At 40.0% G+C, this 26,925-nt stretch overlaps 2 protein-coding genes across 2 annotated transcripts; one reads left to right on the forward strand and one right to left on the reverse strand.

Annotated features, from left to right (window-relative positions):
- Window positions 1-403: 403 nt before the first annotated feature.
- On the reverse strand, window positions 404-2,353 carry LOC134653663 (uncharacterized). Its single transcript, XM_063509056.1, has 2 exons — window positions 2,345-2,353; window positions 404-1,933 (listed from the first exon to the last, which is right to left on the reverse strand). The coding sequence occupies exons 1-2, from the start codon at window positions 2,351-2,353 to the stop codon at window positions 404-406; spliced, it is 1,539 nt and encodes a 512-aa protein (XP_063365126.1).
- Window positions 2,354-22,409: 20,056 nt separating this feature from the next.
- LOC134653664 (uncharacterized protein K02A2.6-like) lies at window positions 22,410-26,597 on the forward strand. The gene has a single exon (XM_063509058.1). It carries the CDS (start codon window positions 22,410-22,412, stop codon window positions 26,595-26,597), a length of 4,188 nt encoding a protein of 1,395 aa, XP_063365128.1.
- The last annotated feature ends 328 nt before the right edge of the window (window positions 26,598-26,925 follow it).

Below are 26,925 nucleotides of genomic sequence, written 5' to 3' on the forward strand. Positions count from 1 at the left end.
CACCCACGCAAAAAAAAAAAAAAAAAAAAAAAAAACCTAACCTAACCTAACCTTTTTTTTTTTTTTTTTTTTTTTTTTTTTTTTTTTTTTTTTTTTTTTTTTTGTTGACGGAGTGGGGAATGCGTTTACGCATCCCTCCCCGGCCGTGGGGCAAGGCCATAATGGGGGAGGGTATGTGGGACTCCCTCCTTCGACTCCCTCTCCTAGCGAGAAGGAGCGAAAGAGAATACCCACTAAACCCCACTCCGTTGTCCCCCTCTCAGACGTTGTATGGGGGCATCATGGGCTCGCGCATTCATTCCTCCATGATGCCCCCCGTCTTTTCCCGGCGTCCCCAGGGAACCCGCACTTTGGGAGGGGAGAATCAATGACCAATCTGATTCTCCCCCCAGACGTGTAGGGCCTAAATATCCATATTTTGTCCCTCACAGGCCCGTTGGTCGATGTTACTCACTGGAGGGGCTCTTTGGGTCTTCAGAAGAGCCTCTTTGCCTTTTGCTGGTGGGGGCGTACAGGAGAAGCCACCCATTATGTGTCCCGCTGGGCGTTTGGCCGCATGACATACCGAGCAGAAGGCAGTCTCCGCCTTGCAGTCCACCCTCTTGTGGTCCGGCCTGCTACACCGGAAGCAGAGACCGCTCCTATCTACTGGCGACGGGCATAGTGCTCTAGTGTGCCCCGTGCCCATGCACCTGAAGCACCTCATCGGTGTTGGGTCCAGCGCCACTACCAGAGCCGAGGACCATCCTATTTGAAGTCGACCCGCTGCGGTGACCCTCTTGGCTGCCGTTATAGGGCACTGTGCCAGAGTCGACGTTGTCCCATTATATTGGGCCCTCATCGATCCCACCTTAACCTCATTTATTGAGCACTCTCCCAGTTTAGCGATTGCTCCCGCGATCGCTTCCTGAGTGGCTGCCTCATCTAGGCCCGAAATGCGTAAGTCCGCCATTTTGGTGGGCCTGTATACTCGGGCTTCCTCTCCGATCACCTCCGTCATTTTTCGGCAGAGTTCGTCAGCCGCCCTACCATTGTCGGACCCGGACACCTCAAGTATCCTGGCCCCAGCAGCTGTTTTGCGGACCTTGACGTGCTCTACACCCACATCAGCAAGCTTCACCGATTTGGTGACCTTATACAAAATTGAGGCGTATGTCGCCTCAGACTCCGGCTTCAAGGCCATCACGATCGCGGCCGTGGCGGGCACAACCAGCTTCCGTGGGCCTGCTGGTGCCGGTTTCCGAGCCGGGGCGGCAGGGGGGGAAGGGGGCTTGGCGGATTTGCCATTGCCCTTCCTGACAACCTGCGTCCAAGACTCAGCAGGCTCCTGCGTTTTTGTTGCCGGCTGCGAGGGTGGAGAGGCACTAGGCTCCTTCACCGTCTTCTGCCTAGGAGCAGAGTTAGCCCTCTTCTTGGTCGCTGGTGCCGAAGGCTGGGCCACAGGGGCCTTAGGCTGCCTTATGGGCGGCGCACCTGTCACTGCCCTTGAGGGCGGCGCCCCAGAGAGAGGTTCCGGCTGGTTCGCAATCGTCTTATTCCTGTCCGCAGCGAGAGGAGGGCGGGGGACCGGCTCAGGGAAATGGCCCGTGCGGGCCGAGATCATGTTTCCCATGGTAATTGTAAGGTCCCGCTTCAGGTCCTCCTTTAATTCCTTGAGGGCCTCTTTGAGGGCCTCAGAAAAGTCCGTCGCCTGGTCGCATTGGGCCGTCGGGGCCTGTGAGGGCTGGATCGTCCTCTCAGAGAAGGCTCTACGAAGGGCCTTCATCTCGGACTGACATTGGGCCAGTTGCTCCCGCATTCGGTTATTATCCTCCTTCAAGGCTCGCAACTCCTCGTCCTCTACTCTATCCGCCAGGACGTCAGTCGCCGCCAGGATGTCCCGGCAGGCCTGGTTCAGTTTGCCCCAGACTTGTCCATTTAGGTTGCCAGTGAGCTACGAGCAATCTATATTTACATTAATATCTCTGAATCCACTCAATAGATTTTTCCAATTTATCTTTTATCAAGTAAAGTAAATTGTTTCCACCCTTTTTGTCATATAACACAACATTGTATCTCTTACAGTTTTTTTAATAACTTCAAAGTTCACTTCCGTCGTCTTTTGACCTAACTTTTTCATACTTTTCAATAGTTTGTTCAACGAATCTTATCTTAAAATTCCGAAACTTTGCACAATTTTAAAGCTCAATAAGACCTATTTTTTGGTACTATTCTTGTCTCTGTACTGCTCTTGGTTACGGAGATATTCAAATTTTAGTGATTCAGAAATTTTCCAAGTTTTCAAAAATTAATAACTCATCCGTTTTTTAACTTTTCAATAATTTTACTTTACCATAAAATTTACCTTAGTCATATCTAAATTACAGTATAAAAATATTAAGTAGTTTTCTTACAACTTCTTAGTTAAATTTTAAGATTTCCTCAAATATTTGCGGTGCCTGCAAGAATTCTAGTAGCAATCGTTTTTAAACTGATTTTTCTTCATTTCTAGCCGGTAGATTTCTCTCGTTTTAAATTTGTCTGATAGATTTCATTGATTTAAACAATTTCTTTTATATAAAATTTTCTCAAAAATCCTTTCTTGACCTTCAAAATTAACATCTCTTTTAAAAATTTAAACTATTTGTAATTTATTCATTTCTTCGCTAATTTTCATCTTAAAAATCTCTAAATTTGTATGTTAGTAGCACTTAAGTAGTTTTATTTTACAGTATTAAATTTGTGTTTATATCTCTTCTAGTTCCTAAATTATTAATTTTCTAAATCTGTATTTTCTGTAACCGTGAAAAATGTTTCACACACCTCCTTCATCACCCCGCAAATCACGCGGAGCTCAGAGAGTGAGTGATGAGCCGGCAACAAAGACAAGGGATGAAGATGGGCATGCGTCGGGCACGGAATTGCCCACACTTGATCTTGATACACCGACCGCACCAAATACTACTTTTTGCCACGATAACGTGGCAAATAATAATGACGATAACCGACCCAATCAGGATGTAGCACCAACACCTGCAGAGGGCTTGGTGGTGTCGGGGATGGCACCGGCCGAGGCAACAACGCCGGATGTCTTTGACATCGCCACTGAGTCTGATGTGATGGAGAGGCTGCATTTGAGTTCGGAGACTATAACAACAACAATGATGAGTCCTGGGTCCAGGAACCCCAGTGGCCGATTCAGATCTGCTATAAAATTTGAAGCTGACCGCATAAAGGAGCAGCTGAAGGAAAATAAGTCGGTCACCAGAAACAATAAGAAAGAAATCCTCAAATGCGTCGAAATGATATTAGAGGTGTCAGCGCGTTACGCCGATGAGACGGAGGGCGACGCATTTTTCAACAGTATGACAAGTACTGCTCCTATGACAAAGTCTAGAAGTGTGTTGACCAAAAGCTTCGCCACACAAACGCAAGCTGAAGTAGAAATCACCGCAAGTACAGGCACTGCTGCGGTGGTCACTCAGGACTTGCATAAGAAGACTACACTGGAATTGACTAAAATGAAGAAAGATATAATCACAACCATGCAGGTTGAAGTTGCAAAGTTGATCGATGAGCAAAAGAAGATCAATGAGCTGGTTGTGTGTGCTTTGACATCTGAGGAGAAAGAAGAAGACGAAGGTTTCACTGAGGTCCTTACTAAAAAGGGGAAAAAGCGCGCCAATGCCGCAGCAAGAGCCGAAAGAGCGAACGCAGCCAACAGTGAAAACTTACTAGGAAACGACACCCCGCCTGTGCAGCCTAGAAGAAGCACTCCATCCGCCAGCTACGCGGTCATAGTAGAATCTATTGATCCCAGGGCGAACGTGAAGGATGCGATGAAGGCTGTCCAGGAGAAGGTGGATGTGGTAAGCCTCGGAATTGGCATAAATGGAATGCGACAAACCAAAAATAATAAGGTGATTATTAATTGCGAAACTGAATCAGACAGAGCTAGACTCAGTGCTGCAATTAAGGAAAAAACCAGCGGGATAACAGTTACCGTGCCGAATGTGCGTAATCCATGTCTTAGACTGCTCGGAGTAATAAATGAATATGCCAATGACAGGGTGGCAGAAGCCATTTCGAAACAAAATTCACGGATATTGGAAGGAGTGAGTGAGGATAATAGACATATAAAATACATCAGATGTGTCAAAGGCCGATCGGACTATACAAAAAATGTAATCATCGAAGTAAGTCCGCAGATCTGGAACGTCCTAAAGGATAGAAAGGTAAAAATCGGCTACCAAAATATTCCGGCAGTAGACCAGACACCGATTCAGCAGTGCTATCGTTGCCAAGGATTCGGACATCGCGCGACCGGTTGCACCGTTGCCAATAGGTGCGGACACTGCGCGGAGAACCATGACACCAGGTGCTGCCCACGAGACTCGGAGGGACAGAGATGTGTAAACTGCAGGGAACTGGGGAAACCCCACGATCACCCAGCTTATAGTCAGTCCTGTCCAGAATGGCAGAAGTGGGATCGGATAGCCCGTGCAGCTATTCGGTACTGCTAAAGGCCTGGACAGGGGCAACCACAGTAACAACAACACCACTAGCACGCATCTTATAACATTGCTACAATGCAATCTTGCTCGCAGTTACACAGCTACATACGAGATGATTAATAATGTTAAAGAAAAGAAGTACGACGTAATATTCATAACAGAACCATACGTAGGAAGAGATAAAAAGAAATACACCTGCGATATGGATGGATATGACGTCTATCAATGTACGGATTTAAATGCTATATCCAAATCCTGCATTGCAGTAAGAAGGAAGCTTGGCAAATACATAGGACTAACTCAGCATATTACATCCAACTTTGTGGCAGTTGAATTAACTCGAAACAATAGGAAGATGTGCTTATCCTCAATATACGTTGAGCCCGGGGAGGACCCTTCACGCACGATGCTACATCTGGAGCAATTCCTCCAACTATACGGCAACAAGGAGCACATCGTCTGTGGGGACCTGAATGGTTGGCACCCTTTATGGGGATCCACAAGGGATAACGAAAGAGGCAGAGCCATCTACGACCTGACTGTCAACTACGATCTAATTGTGTGCAATAAGGGGAATGAGGCAACATTTGAGACCATCACACATACACAAAAAAGACAGGCTATAATAGATATAACCATTGCCACAATCGGGATGGCGAATAATATAGTCAACTGGAGAGTAAATAGGGAGGTAATACCCACGTCAGATCACCATGGGATAGAGTTTGCAATAAAGACTAGCCAGGAATTTAATAAGAAAATCAAATCCACATCGACTTACAAATATAACACAGGCGGTAGAATAGACTGGGAAGAATTCAGAACTAAACTAAAAGAAAATACGGAAAGGAGTAACATCAACGACATAGACATAGACCAACTAGACACAGCTCAGATAGACACTTACATAAATAACATGACTAATATAATTACAAAAACATGCGATGTACAACTCACCCGTAAAGAGCCTTATTTTAAAATCCCATGGTGGACGCAGGAACTTACAGACATGAAGAAAAAAGTCATTTTCTTGCATCACAGGCTGCAGGATCTGAAAAGAGGTAAAAAGGACATAACTAACATATTAAATGAAGTACAGGAAGCTAGAAAGGAATATGTCACTAAAATTCGTACCACGTCCTCAAACCATTTTAGAGACTTCTGCAGCAAACAGGGCAAAGATGACGTGTGGTCTGTGACCAACCGCCTCCTCAAGAACTCTATCAAACTGCAGCCACCATCGACACTAAAATCTGAGGATGGTAGGTACACCATGTCGACCCAGGACACCGCAGAGAAACTAGCCGCAAAGTTTTTCCCTGATGATACCTCTGCTGACGACACCGCACACCACCTGGAAATAAGAGCAATTACACGAAACAACAATAACAATAGACAGCTACAACCAGAAAATATACCTAATATAGCTAATAATGAACCCCCATTCACCATTAACGAAATAACTGAGATCATGAAGTATATGAGCCCAAGAAAAGCACCAGGAATCGACCACCTCACTGCTGACATATGTAAACAATATATAGAATGCTACCCTGAACAAATCACTAAGCTTTTCAACAGATGTCTCACACTCAACTACTTTCCTAGCTCTTGGAAAATTGCCTTCATAAAGACCTTACCAAAGCCTAGTAAAGAAAACTATAATGATGTTTCATCGTACAGGCCAATAGGCCTAATTAATGTCTTCGGTAAGGTACTCGAAAAACTTATATCCACCAGACTTACTTATTACATGCAAATCAATAATGCCTGCAGCCCCCACCAGTTTGGTTTTAAGGAGCAAAACTCAACCACGGACGCGCTGCACACTGCCATCACTAAGCTCAAACAATTTAAACAAAATAAGATGCTAACTGTAGCCATTTCGTTAGATATAGCGGGTGCTTTTGATCATGCTTGGTGGCCAGCACTCCTCAAACGGCTGCAAGAAATAAATTGCCCCACTAATCTTCATAACATAATAAAAAGCTACCTCAAAGATAGGGTAATCACACTCAATTATGCTGATGCAGTAGTAACGAAAACCCAAACCAGAGGGTGCGTCCAAGGTTCAGTGCTTGGACCCATCTTCTGGAACACCATCGTTGACACCCTGCTGGAAAAGCCAATGCCACCACACACCCATATACAAGCGTATGCAGATGACATTCTGCTCATCTGTGCTGGCAAAAACATCAAGGAGCTCGAAGATAACGCTAACAATGCGCTTGACATAATATACAATTGGGGAATAGATAATAAGCTCAAGTTTGGACCGTCCAAGACACAAATGATAACATGCACAGTCAAAGCCAAAGCTGCCAAAATAGTTATGAATCAAACATTAATAAATTTCAGCAAACACTTTAAACTGTTAGGCATCATCATAGATGAACAATTTAACTTCATTAGGCACTCTGAATATATAATTAAAAAGGCTCAAAATATATACAAAAGACTGTGCATGTTTGTCAAGCCTACATGGGGGGTACATTCCGACAATATAGACACCATATATCGACAGGTAATTGAGCCGATCATCACGTACGGTGCGGAAATATGGAGCAATGCAACAACATAAAAAAAGGTAAACAACAGCCTACTGAGCCTACAACGAGGCTTCGCAATTAAAATACTACATGGTTTCAGAACCCTGCCAACAATACCATCAATTGCATTGGCAGGGCTTATCCCATTACCGCAGAAGGTGCAAGAAGTTGCGTCAACTGAAAGGGTTAAAAGACACCTTATTACGAAATACTTACCCAACGACTTAGAATACGACAAACGGGTACCAGTAATACGCCTGGATCATCCTGCCCATAGACTCGATATTAAAATTAAAGAGATTTATAATGAAAGAGATTTGGAACCCTATTACACCGCAGACATGAATAGAATTTACACGGACGGCAGCAAACATGACGGAGTAGTGGGGGCTGCAGTGGTTATACACCACCCTGATGGGAGGGAAACTACCAAAAAGATGAAACTACACCCTAGCTGCACAGTCTTTCAAGCGGAATGCTTGGCCATCGAGAGGGCGTGCAGCCTATGTCACGAACTAAGACTGGAACATGCTACTATCTTTTCCGATTCTAAGGCAGCATTATTTGAATTAACTAACCGAAATAGCACAAACTACATAATTAATAATGTACATCATAAAATGACGGAAATGTTGGAGCGCGGACAGGACGTGCAGTTCTCCTGGATAAAAGCGCATGTCGGCCTCCTTGGGAATGAGGCAGCAGATATGTTAGCCAAACAGGCAGCTGCACAGCACAAGCAACCGGACTTTTCCAGCCCCAACGGAGCCCTTATAGATTCGTCATGTCTGTCTGTCCGTCCGTCTGTCCGTCTGTCTGTCCGTCCGTATGTCACAGCCACTTTTTTCCGAAACTATAAGGACTATACTGTTGAAACTTGGTAAGTAGATGTATTCTGTGCACCGCATTAAGATTTTCATACAAAAATAGAAAAAAAAAAAAAAAAAAAAAACTGAACTGAAACTCAAAAAAATTTTTTTCATCAAACCCATACGTGTGGGGTATCTATGGATAGGTCTTCAAAAATGATATTGAGGTCTCTAAACGTTGTGTTATTTTATCACCGAGTTCCTATGGCCACCTCCTGTCTCCATCATCAGATCAGCTCGATGGTACCATAATTTTGCATTGTCATCCGACTTACATATGTATATGCAAATCTTCAGTTTTGTAAAAATTTAATCATTATGATACTAGTTTTTATCGTTGACTGTACTTTTTTTCCACTGTCAACTAATACTCAACGAGTCAATTCTAACAACCCTAAACACAATAATTACGTTGCTTATTTTATCACCAAGTTCCTATGGCCACCTCCTGTCTCCATCATCAGATCAGCTCGATGGTACCATAATATTGCATTGTCATCCGACTTACATATTAATGTATGCAATTTTCAGCTTTTGTAAAAATTTAATTATTATGATACTAGTTTTTATCGTTGACTGTACTTTTTTTCCACAGTCAACTAATACTCAACGAGACGATTCTAACAACCCTAAACACAATTACGTTGCTTTATTTTATCACCGAGTTCCTATGGCCACCTCCTGTCTCCATCATCAGATCAGCTCGATGGTACCATAATATTGCATTGTCATCCGACTTACATATGTATGTATGCAAATTTTCAGCTTTTGTAAAAATTCGATTATTATGATACTAGTTTTTATCGTTGACTGTACTTTTTTTCCACAGTCAACTACCTAATACTCAACGAGACAATTCTAACAACCCTAAACACAATTACGTTGCTTTATTTTGTCACCGAGTTCCTATGGCCACCTCCTGTCTCCATCATCAGATCAGCTCGATGGTACCATAATATTGCATTGTCACCCGACTTACATATTGATGCAAAATTTCAGCTTCATTATAAGTTGGGAAGTGGGTCAAATTTAGCTTGCAAGATTTGCCCCGTACAAACATAGTTACATATTGACAAATTGACAAATTTACATAGGTACATTGCAAGTTAAATAAAAGCTTGTAAAAAAAAACCATACATTTTGGGGGTTCCCCATAGAACTGAAACTCAAATAATTTTTTTTTCATCAAACCCATACGTGTGGGGTATCTATGGATAGGTCTTCAAAAATGATGTTGAGGTTTCTAATATAATTTTTTTCTAAACTGAATAGTTTGCGCGAGAGACACTTCCAAAGTGGTAAAATGTGCCTGTAACTTCTAAAATAAGAGAATGATAAAATTAAAAAAATATATATATGATGTACATTAAACTTCCATGCAAACTTCCACCGAAATTTGGTCTGAACGAGATCTAGTAAGTAGTTTTTTTTTAAGTAGTTGTATTTGTGTATATATTTTATTTTTATTTGTGTTATATTGTTTTGTATTGTGTTTTTCTGTGCTAAAATTCTTATATTGAATATGAAACACCTACTGACATGACATAAATTTATTAATTTCCGCTACCTAAAGGTTGTCTGGAAGAGATCGCTTTTTAGCGATAAGACCGCCTGTTGTTTAACCTCTTCTTCCTGTATTATCCGTATTGTTTTCTGTAATGAGGTGTGCAATAAAGAGTATTTGTATTGTATTGTATTGTATTGTATCGAAAACAATGATTGTATTTTAATGAATTGATTTATTTGCCGTAGTTTTGTTTTAAATTACAATAAAAGATGTGTCCAGAGGTTCACAATCATATCCTTGGTGTCTCACTAAAGAACGCATACATCATTACTCAAGAGCCTCACGGCGTCTTGGGTCCGCGCTGTCTAAAAAGCGTCAGGAGGCCTTCTTCCACAGCGGGGAATGGACGCTATCCGCCGCTGGATCTGAAATATTGGCGTAAGTTCCTATATAATTCCCCTGGCTTTGATTCAATTTGGTTTTCATTCCTCAGTATTTTGACATAAAATTTAATTTTGGGTTTAGTCATATGGAAAGTGCCTAAACCCGAAAATGAATGTTTACATTTGTTGTTGGTTACAGAGCAGTTGACCAAACAAAATATGTATAAGTATTCCCTTGGCGTTTGGACTGGGGTATCAAATAAAATCAACGTGTGGCACATCATTTGACAGGTCTTTAAAAATAATATTAAGGTTGCTAAGAGCGTTTTTTGATTTAGTGTACACATTTGCAAAAATAACTCTGAAAGTCAAAAAGTCCTTCTCATTCCCTTGCCGCACCGTTATTTCATTCCCCTTCATAGAAAACTAAAACTCTAATTGCTGTAATCCATACTAATATTATAAATGCGAAAGTGTGTCTGTCTGTCTTTCTGTCTTCTTAAACCGCTGAACGGATTTAATTTAAATTTTGCATAGAGATAAGTAGTTTGAGTCCCGAGGAAGGACATAGGATAGTTTTTATCAGGGATGTTGCGGATGCCGAGGATGCCGATTTTTTGACATCCGCGGATGCGGATGCGGATTTTTAAAGGCTCACATCCGCGGATGCGGATGCGGATGCGGATGTCAAGATAGTACCATAATAAACGTCAAATATTACATTTTAGTTCCCTACATTAAGTCCCACTCACGCTTGACTGCTCATTTCTAATAGGTTTTTTTGGTTAATGACAATAATGACTAAATTACCTAGTAGTCTAGCACTTACGCCGATGCTAAGATGTTCCTGTACCGACCTGTTCCACATCCGCATCCGCATTAAATCCGCATCGATTTTATGCGGATGCGGATGTTGAAAATAATGCGGAAGTTCCGCGGTTGCGGATGCGGATGCGGATATTCGCAACATCCCTGGTTTTTATGTCGGAAGTCATCCCTAAAGAGGATGAAAAGGGGGTGGAAATGAGAAAATTAATGAAACGCCTGTTAATTGGTGTAAGCAATTAAGCATATTACCTATACTCCAAATTATTGCCATTCGTTTTATCCACGCGCTATACTTAATACTCAATACTCAATAGTCTCAATACTTACTTTATCTGCTGGAACTAATTCAACGCAGACGAAGTCGCGGGCAAAAGCTAGTATGTAATAAATGGAGAAAAGTGAAGTCAATTCGATTAGTGGGCTTATATTGAAATGAAAATTCATATTTTTTTATAACTTGGTCTAAATTTCTACAAATAAACATCGCCAAGGGAAGGACGTGAATAATCAGATTTTGAAGAATTACCCAGTTGCGGGCCACTACTGTCAGTTTACTAGTTTAAATCGTTGCGGTGAAGTGAGAATTTATAAAATGTTTAAATCTTATTTATTTACTGCAGCAGTCGAGTTTTTAAATTTTAATTTATTTGAAATAAGTATCATAGTTTCCATTTATCTTCGCATGTAATCTGAATAGGTTGCAGGAGTTAGGCCAAGAAAAAACTGGGTTTGATGCCAAGACCTAATTAGGCTGCAATTGATTTTCTCATTTCTTCAACCAGCAACGCCACTTTTGACACAAACAGAACATAATTATAAGAACACTAGCTGTTGCCCGCGACTTCGTACGCGTGGATTTGTATATTGGTGGTTATATATTCTATATTAGCTTAGAACATTATGCAGAAAACGATAGCAGTAGGGACTGCAGTTAATAATTTGTTAATTATTATACACAACCTGGCTACGAAGTTTCAAGCCCCTAACTGAATAAAATTGTTCTCGATATCCCTCTCAACCCCCAGCATATTTTCAAGTCCACTATTTAGTAAAACCTACTACCTAACTACCTATATACGAAGTTTGAAGTTCCTAGCTTTAAATAAAATTTGAACTCTCTACCAACTTTCAACCCCTTCTTAAACCTTTTAGGGGATGAATTTTTAAAAAAGCTGAAATTACTTATTATGTATTATAATAATATGCCTTTATACAACGATTCAAGCCCCGCACTCAAAAAAATGTTTGACCTCCATACAAATTTTCAACCCCTTTTTTACCAACTTGAGGGAAGGATTTTCAAAAATGCCGAAATTACTTTTCTTGTATTCTAATAATATGTCTTTATACAAAGATTCAAGTCCCGCACACAAAAATGTTTGATCTCCATACAAACTTTCAACCCCTATTTAACCCTTTTAAGGGATGAATTTTTAAAAACGCTAAAATAAATTTTCTTGTATTCTTATAATATGCCCTTATACGAAGATTCAAATCCCGCACTCAATAAAATATTTGATGTGCATACAAACTTTCAACCCCTTTTTCACCACCTTGGGGGATGAATTTTCAAAAATGCTGAAATTACTTTTCTTGTATTCTAATAATATGCCTTTATACAAAGATTCAAGTCCCGCACTGAAAAAAATGTTTGATCTCCATACAAACTTTCAACCCCTATTTAACCCTTTCAAGGGATGAATTTTTTAAAACGCTGAAATTACTTTTCTTGTATTCTTATAGTATGCCCTTGTACAAAGATTCAAGTCCCGCACTCAAAAAAATATTTGATGTGCATACAAACTTTCAACCCCTTTTTCACCACCTTGAGGGATGAATTTTCCAAAACGCTGAAATTAGTTTTCTTCTCTTTTATTATAATACCTTTTTACGAAGTTTCTAGTTCCTAGCTTACAATAAAATTTGAACCCCAAGACAAACTTTCATCCCCTTTTTAACCCCCTTAGGGGTTGAATTTCCAAAAAACGTCCCATAGCTTTTTTTTGTAATCGGCTATTATGCCTTTCTAAGAAGTTTCAAAGCATTTGTAATGGATTCAAACTTTCAATCCCTTTTTATCCCTTTTAGGGGATGAATTTTCAAAAACTCTGAAATTACTTTTCTTGTATTCTAATAATATCTTCATATACAAAGTTTCAAGTCCCGCAATCAAAAAAATTTTTCTTCTCCATACAAACTTTCAACCCCTTTTTCACCACCTTAGGGGATGAATTTTCAAAGACGCTGAAATTAGTTTTCTTGTTTTTTAATATTATACCTTTTGATAAAGTTTCTAATTCCTAGTTCAAAATAAAACTTGAACCCCATACAAACTTTCATCCCCTTTTTAACCCCCTTAGGGGTAGAATTTCTCAAAATCGCTTCTTAGCTCTTATACATTTTATAAATGCAACCTCGTGTCCAAATTTCAACTTTCTAGCATTTGTAGTTTCGGCTCTGCGTTGATGAGTCAGTCAGTCAGTCAGTCAATCAGTCAGGACACGTGCATTTATATATATAGATAGATAGATAGCTGTTGCCCGCGACTTCGTACGCGTGGATTTGTATATTGGTGGTTATATATTCTACATTAGCTTAGAACATTATGCAGCATAATATTGCAGTAGGACGGTTAATCATTTGTTAATTATTAATATTATACAACGCATGAGATTTGTCTTTCACAACCTACGAAGTTTCTAGCCCCTAACTAAATAAAATTGTTCTCGACATAATCCCTCTCAACCCCCTTAGAAGATTTTCATGTCCTCTATTTAATAAGACCTACTACCTAACTACCTATTTACGAAGTTTGAAGTAAATAAAATTTGAACCCTATATAAACTTTCAACCCCTTTTTAACCATTTTAGGGGATGAATTTTTAAAAACGCTGAAATTACTTTTCTTGTATTCTAATAATATGCCTCTGTACAAAGATTCAAGCCCGTTCTCACAAAAATGTTTGAACTCCATACAAACTTTCAACCCCTTTTTCACCACCTTGAGATATAAATTTTCAAAAACGCTGAATTTTTTTTTTCGTTAAAATAATACCTTTTTATGAAGTTTCAAGTTCCTAGCTTAAAATAAAATTTGTACCCTGTACAAACTTTCAACCCCTTTTTAAACCTGTTAGGGGATGAATTTTACAAAACGCTGAAATTACTTGTATTATCTTCTAATAATATCCCCAAATACAAAGATTCAAGTCCCGCGCTCTAAAAAATTTTTGATATCCATACAAACTTTCAACCCCTTTTTCGTCACCTTAGGGGATGAATTTTCAAAAACACTGAAATTACTTTTCTTGTGTTTAAATTTAATATCTTTTTGCAAATTTTCAAGTTCCTACCTTAAAATAAAATTTGCACCCCAAGACGAACTTTCATCCCCTTTTTAAATCCCTTAGGGGTTTGAATTTCCAAAAACGTTGCAATTACTTTATTTTGTAATCGGCTATTATGCCTTTCTAAGAAGTTTCAAAGCATTTGTTATGGATTCAAACTTTTAACCCCTTTTTAACCCTGTTAGGGGATAAATTTTACAAAACGCTGAAATTACTTTTCCTGTCTTTTAATAATATCCCCAAATACAAAGATTCAAGTCCCGCGTTCGAAAAAATGTTTGATATCCATACAAACTTTCAACCCCTTTTTTACCACTTTACGGGATGAATTTTCAAAAACGCAGAAATTTGTTTTCTTGTATTTTAATAATATATCTTTTTACGAACTTTCAAGTACCTAGCTTAAAATAAAATTTGAACCACATACAAACTTTCAACCTCTTTTTAACCCTGTTAGGGGATGAATTTTACAAAACGCTGAAATTACTTTTCTTGTCTTTTAATAATATCCCCAAATACAAAGATTCAAGTCCCGCGCTCGAAAAAATGTTTGATATCCATACAAACTTTCAACCCTTTTTCACCACCTTAGGGGATGAACTTTCAAAAACGCTGAAATTAGTTTTCTTGCATTTTAATAATATATCTTTTTACGAACTTTCATGTACCTAGCTTAAAATAAAATTTGAACCACATACAAACTTTCAACCTCTTTTTAACCCTGTTAGGGGATGAATTTTACAAAACGCTGAAATTACTTTTCCTGTCTTTTAATAATATACCCAAATACAAAGATTCCAGTCCCGCGCTCGAAAAAATGTTTGATATCCATACAAACTTTCAACCCTTTTTTCACCACCTTGGGGGATGAATTTTCAAAAACGCTGAAATTAGTTTTCTTGTTTTTTAATATAATACATTTTTACAAAGTTTTAAATTCCTAGCTTAAAATAAAACTTGTACCCCATACAAACTTTCAACCTCTTTTTAACCCTGTCAGGGGATGAATTTTACAAAAGGCTGAAATTACTTTTCTTGTCTTTTAATAATATCCCCAAATACAAAGATTCAAGTCCCGCGCTCGAAAAAATGTTTGATATCCATACAAACTTTCAACCCTTTTTTCACCACCTTAGGGGATGAATTTTCAAAAACGCTGAAATTAGTTTTCTTGTATTTAAATTTAATATCTATTTGCAAAGTTTCAAGTTCCTAGCTTAAAATGAAATTTGCACCCCAAGACGAACTTTCATCCCCTTTTTAACCCCCTTAGGGGTTGAATTTCCAAAAACGTCGCAATTACTTTATTTTGTAATCGGCTATTATGCCTTTCTAAGAAGTTTCAAAGCATTTGTAATGGATTCAAGCTTTCAACCCCTTTTTAACCCTGTTAGGGGATGAATTTTCAAAAACGCTGAAATTACTTTTCTTGTCTTATAATAATATCCCCATATACAAAGCTACAAGTCCCACACTCAGAAAAATATTTGATCTCCATACAAACTTTCAACCCCTTTTTCACCACCTTGGGGGATGAATTTTCAAAAACGCTGAAATTAGTTTTCTTGTTTTTTAATATAATACATTTTTACAAAGTTTTGAATTCCTAGCTTAAAATAAAACTTGTACCCCATACAACCTTTCATCCCCTTTTTAACCCCCTTAGGGGTTGAATTTTTCAAAATCGCTTCTTATCTCTTGTACACTTTATAAATGCAACCTAGTGTGCAAATTTCAACTTTCTAGCTTTTGTAGTTTCGGCTCTGCGTTGATGAATCAGTCAGTCAGTCAGTCAGTCAGTCAGTCAGTCAGGACACTTGCATTTATATATATAGATAACAAATGTAGTTATGTTTGAGTTTTGTGAGTGCAATAAGATTCATGCAGAATACGCCTTATACTAGCCTTCTGTTCACGACTTCGTCTACGTAAAGTACCTACGATTCCGGCGGACTCCATGGCTTCTGCCATACATAATGTACTTAAAGTTGCCGTCATTAGAACTTGCGAACTATGTAAACAAACAATGTAACTTTGTTTTGTGACTGTTTCTCCTTGAATTTTCACACTACCCCATCAAACACAATTCAAACTATACACATATACACTATTGAAACGGTTCGTTCCGTAAAATACATAAATATATAACTGTATCTTGGATATTTAATTAAAAGTTTAAAATGGTTTCATAAGTTAGGGTATTAGGACCTGATGGAATGACGTATTTGTTTCTTTTAAATTCTACAATTGTCTATGATAGGTAGTGTTGTGACTAAAGTTTGTGATATAAACCCGTTACACACTACCCAACTCACGCTCTGTACCTACCGCCGCGGTTGTAAAATACATCAATACATCATTCTTAAGTACCAATTTGTCTTCTGATCGTGATTAAACAAATTAAAAATAAGTAACTACTTGTTTTTTAATTTTGGTATTTCATTACTCGATATGGTTTGACATTAGTAAAGTAGTAAGCAAGAGTCTTGCCCATCACTAGTAAATTCATAATTCAGAGACAATTTCAATATGGCGGTTTGTTTACATAGTTCGCAAGTTCTAATGACGGCGAGTTTATAGGCACATTGAAAATGCGCTCCGGCGCGGCCCGACTCCAGCCGGTGGGTGGGAATTGCTCATATAAGTCGTGAAATTGTTCCGTGTTGTATTAAGTATTTAGCTTTGGACCCTGTAAACTTTTGAGCTTGGTTACAGATTTTCATCTCGCGGCCGATTCAAGAGCTTCACTTAGGTCAAGTGTCCCCATCGCATGATAGCCAACGCTGCTTAGATGGGTAAGATTAATAAATTGTAAAAATCTCGCTCAGCGAAACGGCCGGCAGGCACGCCCGCGCCGGTCGCGGGTCGGCCGGCCTCGTCGCGAGCCGCACTTCGCTCTATCTACATTCTACGTTAATGTAGTCATTAGTGAATAAACCATTTTTGTCCCGTTTTTATTAGAAATTGAGAAAAATATAAAAAATAAAAATATATTTAATTTGCTCTACTAACCGTAAACCTATCAAAATGTTTTTCTTGCAAATATTTATAAGGTAGACAAGTAACAACGTAATAATAGGTAAAATAAACACGAACGACCTACTTTGTAGATAATACAGGGTGTTTCCTGTAACAGGAGCAATAAATTAAACTGTAGGCTGTACTCCTCAAACTGACCAAAATTAGTTCAGCAACTTTTGAAAATAACTCATGTTTTGATTTTTATTACACTTTTAAGTTTATTATAAGACGCAATGTATTGCAAATTTTGTTATGTTTAAAGCGTGACAAGCAACGTCAAACACACTGATGTTTCATTTTGTATGAAAAAGAGGAAGTCTAAGAGATTCATAATTTTTAAAAGTTGCTGAACAAATGTGGGTCAGTTTGAGGAGTACAGCATTTAGTTTAATTTATTGCTCCTGTTACAGGAAGCACCCTGTATATTAAAGCCCGTGACACGGCAACACGTGGTTTCTAATCTAAGTGTAAGATAGGTATTGATGTCTCTAGATACTCTGTTTATTGTTATTAAATTAGTATTATAGGTAGGTACACATTAGCGTTAAAGATTATAACACCCCTCTTTTTGCGTCGGGGGTTTAAGGTACATGATATGTTGTGTTGTGTAATCTCAACTCTGGCGCCGATACCTATATTTGCATGCATTACATACTGAACATACAGCAGGATTTTCTAGCGATGGTAAATTGGCTGAGGTCAGTAACAGTTTTGACATTTCTTGTACCTAAAAACTTATTTTCTCAGGACCTACAGATGATACGTGGTGAAAGAGTATTCTTTGCGCGGTACCGCTAATTTATTGTGAATAGTATTGTGTTGTGTTGTATTGTGTATGTATAGACACTCTTTGAATGCCGGTTGAGTTTTGCCAGAATGTGTACCAAAGAGCATATAAAGTGACGCTGTCACAGACAGTTGTCAATGACAACTTGTCATACATAAGTAAACATAAGTAATGTAAGTGTGAAACAAATCTGTGGAAAGTTAAAAGGTGCTGCTGGACTTAGCATTCACTCGAGTAGAACATCGAGCATTCGCAGTTTTCAAGCAGATTCGGCGAATTGTTCGACGAACGCTAGTACATTACATTTTGTTCGCGAGAATGCTCGTTCCAAGTGAATGTTCAAGTCTATCGGCATCTAAACGTGATAGTTGTAGAAGGGGGCTGTCATAAGCCATGTGGCTGGTGTCGGGCACGTGTTGCCGGCGCGTGCGCGGTGGCGGCGGCGGCGGCGACGGCGGCGGCCGGCGGCGGCGCGGCAGTCGCGCCGGGACCGCGCCGCGACGCCCGCGAGCGCCGTGCCCACGCCGCGCCGAACACGTGCTCGCGAGTGCAGTGAGTGACGAGACCGCGACGCGAGACCGAACCCGCCGCGGTGAGTTACAACCACAACTATTGTATCCACGGCAACTTATGGCTAAATTGCCTGATAATCGATGCCTATATGTAGTTCTTGTTAACAAAATGTTTTACGTGTTTTCCTCAAGTTGTTAACTTTTAAGAGTTTCTTAGGAGCTAGGGTTTGTTTTATGATTATCCTGCAAATTTAGTCTATTAAGGAAAATTGCAAACGGTATCTAAATTAATAATACAAATCGCCCCTTACAATTACATTAATCCGTATGTTATGAAAACTAAGATATTAAAACAAACTTAACCACGAACTAAGTAAACTTTAAGATTACCTATGAATGTTCAAGAGCACCATCGCCCTCGTGGTTCCGGAATAACAGTGTGTCACAATCGTGAAAGTTTACATTAAAACCAGGATTGAAGTCCAGATCAATCTGTTGTAGAATATTTCAGAATATAAGTCAACATGAACCTATTTTTAATGAGCCTACAATACTGCAAGTTAAATTGAATACTTATTATTATTGAATAATTACTTTAAGCTCAGTTTGGGACGAATACCAGTGAGATCACTTCATTATTAGCTACAAGAATGAGTTACCAAGAAATAAAAAATGAAATAAAATCGTAAAACATGTGTAATGTGTGTATCTTCATAGTAAACGTAGTAGAAGCTCTGCGACATACACTTGTGCTACGCCGTAGCCTAATTGTCGTAGCCCGTAGCAGTGCACTGAAATCGTGTCTACTTTATGCCACGAAAATCGTATGAAAATATATTATAGGTCATATATCACCCAGTTCATGTTTCGGAAGGTTGCTAATTAATTAGGTTACGTCGAATCCAGGCCGCTCATTACATTATTAAGAGAATAAACTGGATAGGTACACAAAACTGGGTAAAATATACCTATAAAAATTTCCGAGTCGTTTGAACAATTTTATCGTTAAATGTATGTTTAAATAATCCAATTATTGTATGTGCTGTCTATAAGGAACCTACATTTAACAATTATTCCGAATCTATTAAATATTCACAATTTCCCTACAAGAATAGCAAAACGTCTATTTAGTTTTAAACCGCCTCTTGTGGTCTATATTGTATATAACTAATATAGTAGGTACCTACCTATTGTTATGCCTCTAGTCAGTGCCAATCGTAAACTTGATGACCCACCAAATTATTCGGAACTCCGCCAATCACGGGAAGTGTGGCGATTAACACGGCCGCGGCCTATAACGCAGAGAAAGACATCAACGAATTCAGTCAGACATAAACTAGGTACTTACAGTAAATAGTTACGAAACTAAAGAACTCGCAAACGATCATACCTTAACTTAAGCACCATACTCGTATACGGCTTTCGACACTTGATTCAATCAACTAGTTACCGTATTTTAACGTATGGAATACAAATTCGAACTGATTATTATAGCTGAGATGACCAACGGTTATTCTCGGCCGTTAACATTGAATTACCATAACGATTGCGCCTTGTTTCTTTAATGTACACATATTAGTAAGCACGGATTTGTATGTGACAGACATCTTTGTCGCGGGAACAAAAACGATTTGACAGTACTGAAGGATTACCTAAGGCATTTATTACAAATAGGCTAAACAGAAGTTAGTGATACCTACCAGTTCAAAATGTGTAAATATACTTAAGTATGTTTGTTTAGTAGTACACCTGGGAGACCGAACTTTGCTCGGAAAACATAAAAACTCAAAATGCGCGTTTTCCTAGAGATAAGACCTAGCTAGATCGATTTTTCACCCCCGAAAACCCCTATATAGTAATTTTCATCGAAATCGTTAGAGCCGTTTTTGAGATATCCGAAATATATATATAAATAAATAAATAAACAAGAATTACTGGTTTAATTTAAAGGTATTACTTATATTAATATCTGGAATGCCGAGCTTTGCTCGGAAAACATATAAAATCTCAAAAATTAGCGTTTTCCCAGAGATAAGACCTAGCTAGATCGATTTTTTGCCCCCGATAACCCCTCTACTTACTTATATCAAATTTCATCGAAATCGTTAGAGCCATTTCCGAGATCCGCGAAATATATATATATATATAAATAAACTAGCTGTTGCCCGCGACTTCGTACGCGTGGATTTGTATATTGGTGGTTATATATTCTACATTAGCTTAGAACATTATGCAGCAAAAGATAGCAGTAGGGACTGTTAATCATTTGTTAATTATTATACACAACCTGGATACGGAGTTTCAAGCCCCTAACTGAATAAAATTGCTCTCGATATAATCCCTCTCAACCCCCAGCATATTTTCAAGTGCACTATTTAGTAAAACCTACTACCTAACTACCTATTTACGAAGTTTGAAGTTCCTAGCTTTAAATAAAATATGAACTCTCTACCAACTTTCAACCCCTTCTTAAACCTGTTAGGGGATGAATTTAAAAAAAAAAGCTGAAATTACTTTTCATTTATTCTAATAATATGCCTTTATACAACGATTCAAAGTCCCGCACTCGAATAAATGTTTGACCTCCATACAAATTTTCAACCCCTTTTTTACCAACTTGAGGGATGAATTTTCAAAAATGCCGAAATTACTTTTCTTGTATTCTAATAATATGCTTTTATACAAAGATTCAAGTCCCGCACTCAAAAAAATATTTGATGTGCATACAAACTTTCAACCCCTTTTTCACCACCTTGGGGGATGAATTTTCAAAAACACTGAAATTACTTTTCTTGTATTCTAATAATATGCCTTTATGCAAAGATTCAAGTCCCGAACTCAAAAAAATATTTGATGTGCATACAAACTTTCAACCCCTTTTTCACCTTGGGGGACGAATTTTCAAAAACGTTAAAATCAGTTTTCTTCTCTTTTATTTTAATACCTTTTTACGAAGTTTCAAGTTCCTAGCTTAAAATGAAATTTGCACCCCAAGACGAACTTTCATCGCCTTTTTAACCTCCTTAGGGGTTGAATTTCCAAAAACGTCGCAATTACTTTATTTTGTAATTGGCTATTATGCCTTTCTAAGAAGTTTCAAAGCATTTGTAATGGATTCAAACTTTCAACCCCTTTTTAACCCTGTTGGGGATGAATTTTCAAAAACGCTGAAATTACTTTTCCTGACTTATAATAATATCCCCATATACAAAGTTTTAAGTCCCACACTCACAAAAATATTTGATCTCCATACAAATTTTCAACCCCTTTTTCACCACCTTGGGGGATGAATTTTCGAAAACGCTGAAATTAGTTTTCTTGTTTTTTAATATAATACATTTTTACAACGTTTCAAATTCCTAGCTTAAAATAAAACTTGTACCCCATACAACCTTTCATCCCCTTTTTAACCCCCTTAGGGGTTAAATTTTTCAAAATCGCTTCTTATCTCTTGTACACTTTATAAATGCAACCTAGTGTGCAAATTTCAACTTTCTAGCTTTTGTAGTTTCGGCTCTGCGTTGATGAATCAGTCAGTCAGTCAGTCAGGACACTTGCATTTATAGATAAAAATATACAAGAATTGCTCGTTTAAAGGTGTTAGATTATATAAAGTAGATAGATATCCGGGGTGGATAGGGATGGCAGAATGGATAGTAATGTTTCTACGTGTAACGGTGATCGCCAAACGTTTAAGAAAAAACGCCATCCTAGTAAAAATTACCGGTCTCTAATGTCTCTATAGATGTTTTAAAGACATAGATTTTAATTTCTGATATCGGATTTGTTTAATAATTCTAGGTGCTGAGAATGATTATTTAATTTTATTAAACTTTTTTTGAGAAATTACATATTATAAAGCTATGATTTGGCGTCCCTGGTTTACAAGTTACCTTCAATTTACGTAAAATTTTGACAAATAAAAAGCGAGAATATATCAGAGATAGGTAAATGGGTAGCGGAGCGGTGCGTGTTATATATGGGTATATTCATATATCTAGAATAAGTGGGTAGGCAGTCGCGGAATAAATACTTGCCAAGCAACACGTCTTTTATTTAACAGTGGCGGCGAATGGTAAAATTATTGTGTAATTAAGTGTTTGATCGGTAAAAATGGCTGGCAAAGGTAAATTTTCGGAGTTTGATGTGAAAACGGGGAATTGGACCTTATATTGCGATAGGTTGGACATGTACTTTTTAGCTAATGGCGTTACGGACGATTTGAAACTACCAACCTTGATTGCGAACGTAGGTGAAAGTGCATATGAATTGATAGTGAATTTATGTAGTCCGGACAAACCATCTACATTAACGTACACTAAAGTGGTGAAATTAGTGAAAGATCACTTGGAACCCGTGCCATCGGCGTTAGCAGAACGTTATAAGTTTCGGCAATGCAGACAACAAACTGGGCAATCCATTGCCGAGTACGTGGCCACGTTAAAACAAATGGCGAGGTTTTGTGACTTCGGTAGCGTGACTAACGGGCTAGAAGAGAACCTCCGGGATCAACTAGTATGCGGGATTACCAGTGACGCAATTCGACAGAGGTTATTTGCAGATAAAAAAATCGACTACAGTAAAGCGGTACTGATAGCGACTACAATGGAGTCGGCGGAGAAAGATTCTAGTGCGGTGGAATCTACGGCGATAGGAATGCACTACAATGCCAGCCAAAGTGGAAAAAAACAATGTACAGCGTGCGGCGACACTAGACATGAGCGTTCCGCGTGCAAATTTAAGGATTACATGTGCGACACGTGTTCACGTGTCGGTCATTTACGGCGTGTGTGTCCCGAAAAGGAGGGGCACGGAGCTAGGGCAAGACCGGGAGCGACAAAGAGTTGGGGAACCGCTCAGGAGTACGCAAGTGGCTTCGGAGGCCGCGGCTATAACGAGAGGCCAATGACCGGCCGGGGAGGCAGCACGGCCGGCAGGAGGCGGCGAGGCGCGCGCTCGGGCGCGGCGCCCGCGCGCCAGCACTGCATCCGGGAGCACCCCGGGCCGGCCGAGGAGGCGAGCTGGCGGGGCATCGGCGGCGACGGCGCGGGCCCTAGCCAACGCACGGACAGCGACGACGAATGGCCGATATATCAAATGGGACTGAGTCAATACCCACCGGTATGTATGGAGATACTTGTACAAAATATGCCATTAATTATGGAAATTGATACCGGATCTCCCCTTTCGTGTATAAATAATGACACTTACAAGAACAATTTCAGTCAACTAGAATTAAAGGCGTGCCGTATACGATTATTTGCTTATAATGGTTCCCGCATTTATCCGTTAGGCTACGTTGAAGTGAAAGTGTCGTATAACAACTGTGTTAAGACGTTAGATTTATATGTGATAGATAATGGAACCACTAATATATTAGGACGGCAATGGCTTGCCGAGTTAGATATTCAGGTTCCGCGATTAAAGGTATCAAGTGTCAATAAACTGGAGAAGGATTATGGAAACCCGTCTCTTACTATGAATGATATCCTTTCCAGGTTTAAAGATGTGTTCGACGGAACCCTGGGATGCTTCACCGGCGGGCGGGCCACGCTGCAGCTGCGCGAGGGGGCGGTGCCTGTGTATTGCCGGGCGCGACCTTTGCCCTACGCGCTACGTCAGCGCGTGGACGCCGAATTGGACGCCATGCTGACGGCGGGCGTCATCACACCGGTCGACCACTCGGACTGGGCTACACCGCTGGTGGTGGCGCACAAGGCGGACGGCGCCATCAGACTGTGTGCGGACTACAAGGTTACGCTAAACAAGGTACTAATGGTAGATAGATATCCCGTGCCCAGGATTGATGACCTGTTAAGTAATATTAGTGGCTACAAATATTTTTCCAAGCTTGATCTATCACAGGCCTATAACCAGATTCTTTTGGATGATACGGCAAGATATACGGTGGTCAACACACATAGAGGTTTATTTCAATATAACCGTCTCGTTTATGGTTTGTCCTCGAGTCCCGGCATATTTCAGAGGATCATGTTAAATTTGTTCAAAAATATGCCCCATGTTATTGTCTTTCTTGACGATATATTGATCACTAGTAAAACGATACAAGAACATAATGAACATATACAGGAGGTCTTGCAAATATTGCAAGGTAACGGGTTAAAAGTAAGAAAGGATAAATGCGAGTTTTTTGTAGATGAGGTTAAATATTTAGGGTTTATTATAAACAAAGACGGCGTGAGGGTTGACACGGATAAGGTGGCACCTATTATTAAAATGTCGCCTCCCACCAATGTTTCCGAATTAAGGTCATTTTTGGGTATGGTTAACTTTTACGGGAAATTTATTAAGCATTTGAGCGATATTCTGGCTCCTCTATACGAGTTACTTCGGAAAGGTAAACATTGGGTGTGGGGTGGCAGGCAGAACGACAGTTTTATCAAAGTTAAGAAGGCCTTGTGCAGTGTGGAGGCCCTGGTATATTATGATATGCGCTTGCCTTGCCTGGTGACATGTGATGCGAGTGGACACGGCATTGCAGCGGTGCTGGCTCAAAGCGGCGGCGACGGTGTTGAGCGCGCCGTGGCGTATGCATCGCGCGCGTTGACGGCAGCGGAAATGCATTATAGTCAGGTGCATAAGGAGGCGCTGGCCATAGTCTTTGCCATAAAAAAATTCCACCAGTATTTATACGGCCGTAAATTTGTTCTTCGCACCGATCACAAACCACTGGTTACGATTTTTGGACCAAACTGTGGTGTTCCAACAGCCGCCGCGAGTCGATTACAACGGTGGGCTATACTATTATCAGCATATGATTTTACTATTGAATATGTTCGTACTGATCAAAATACCGCGGATGCCTTATCTCGCATGATACAGGGCCATCGCGACAACGGGGTTCAGGAGCGCGACGAGGTCCCTGAACAGACGTATTTACATTTTGCATCTGACGCGATGTTGTTAGATTATAAGCTGCTACGTAACGAAACCTCGAAAGACATATTACTTAGTCGGGTGTTAAACTATTTAAAAGATGGTTGGCCGTTAGATGTGGAGGTTAGAGAGTTAAAACCGTTTTTAAATCGCAAAAGTGAACTATATGAAGAACTCGGGTGTATTATGTGGGGTCACCGGGTAGTTATACCAGAGGCATGTAAAGAAAAAGTGTTGCGAGAACTACATGAGCCACATATGGGTATGGTCAAGACTAAGGCTTTAGCCAGAAGCTACGTGTGGTGGCCCGGCATCGATGAGGCGGTGGAACGCGTTTGCCGCGCGTGCGCCGTATGTGCCGCGGTGGCGGACGCGCCGCCGGCTCACGAACCGCGCCTCTGGCCGTGGCCTGAACGTCCTTGGGTACGGTTGCATGCAGATTTCCTCGGTCCATTGGCAGGTACTAAAGTAGTAGATCCACATTCAAAATGGATAGAGGCAATTAAAATGTCAGGTACATCAGCGAGTTATGTAATAGACGTGTTTAGAGAAATGTGGGCGCGTTTCGGTTTACCAAAACAGCTGGTGACGGATAACGGTCCCCCATTTACGAGTACTGAATTTCAAGGTTTTCTAGCCAGTAATGGAGTGGAACATATTTTTACCGCACCCTACCACCCAGCATCGAACGGGGCTTGTGAGTCAGCGGTAAAGATATGTAAAAAGGTAATGAAAAAAAGTATGGAACAAGGGACTAATATGCATACGGCGTTATGTAGATTTTTGTTGAACTACCGGAACACACCCCATTACGCCACGGGTTACCCTCCAGCCAAACTGTTGCTAGGTAGGTCACTTCGAGCCAGATTAGACTGCTTAAAACCGGAGCTGGCGTCACGGGCGCACGAGCATCAGGATCGCATTAGGAAGCAGGTGAGGGGTGTACAAAGAAGTTTTCAAGTAGGGGATTTAATTTGGTATAGGAAATTCGGTACTAATAAAACTAAATGGTGCCCGGGGTGCATTGTAGAATGTCTTGGCGGTACAAACTATTCGGTTAAGGATGAATCTGGAACGGAGACGGTACATAGGCACGTGGATCAAATCAGGTCGAGAGTGATAGATCAAGCTGGGCAAAATAATCCGTTTAAAAATCCAAACGAGACACCACAACATCGAAGTTTAGCGTATCCTTTGCCCTCGCCCGGTCCGGCAGTGAATGATGATGATGATGACGCCGCGGCTGGCGACAATGGCAACACACAGGCAGCGCCGATTGAGACGCAGCCGAATATTACTATGAACCCGCCCGCGGCAGGTCAAGCAACTCCGGAGTTACTGGTGGCTAACCGCCCAAAAAGAACGCGATTCCCACCAATGAGATATGGACTCGAAATTGATTGAGTACCTTGTTTATGTAATGGCCTCTGTCGTTATTCATAATAGTCGGTCAAGGAGCACGTACCAGGAATAATCGCTTGTCCTTCCTAGTCAGTTTTTTTTAAGTGTACTCGACGGAAACAAAATAAACAGGCTTTATGAATAACGGACATGGCTCTCAGGACAGATTACCTAATATTGTATTAATTTTAAGTTACTATGTTTTTTTTTAAACGACTTCAGTAATATTTAAACGAAAAGAACATTCTGTTATATATGAGTTTAATAAACAAAAGTATAAAAACATAAAAAAAAACATGATGGCCCTTCAGGCGAATACTAAACCTACCTA

The sequence above is a fragment of the Cydia amplana genome, chromosome 13 (assembly GCF_948474715.1).
Source record: "Cydia amplana chromosome 13, ilCydAmpl1.1, whole genome shotgun sequence".
NCBI classification, from domain to species: Eukaryota; Metazoa; Arthropoda; class Insecta; order Lepidoptera; family Tortricidae; genus Cydia; species Cydia amplana.

Excerpts from the sequence above, each read along its gene's own strand:
- LOC134653664 (XM_063509058.1), top strand. The coding sequence starts at position 22,410 with ATGGCTGGCAAAGGTAAATTTTCGGAGTTTGATGTGAAAACGGGGAAT.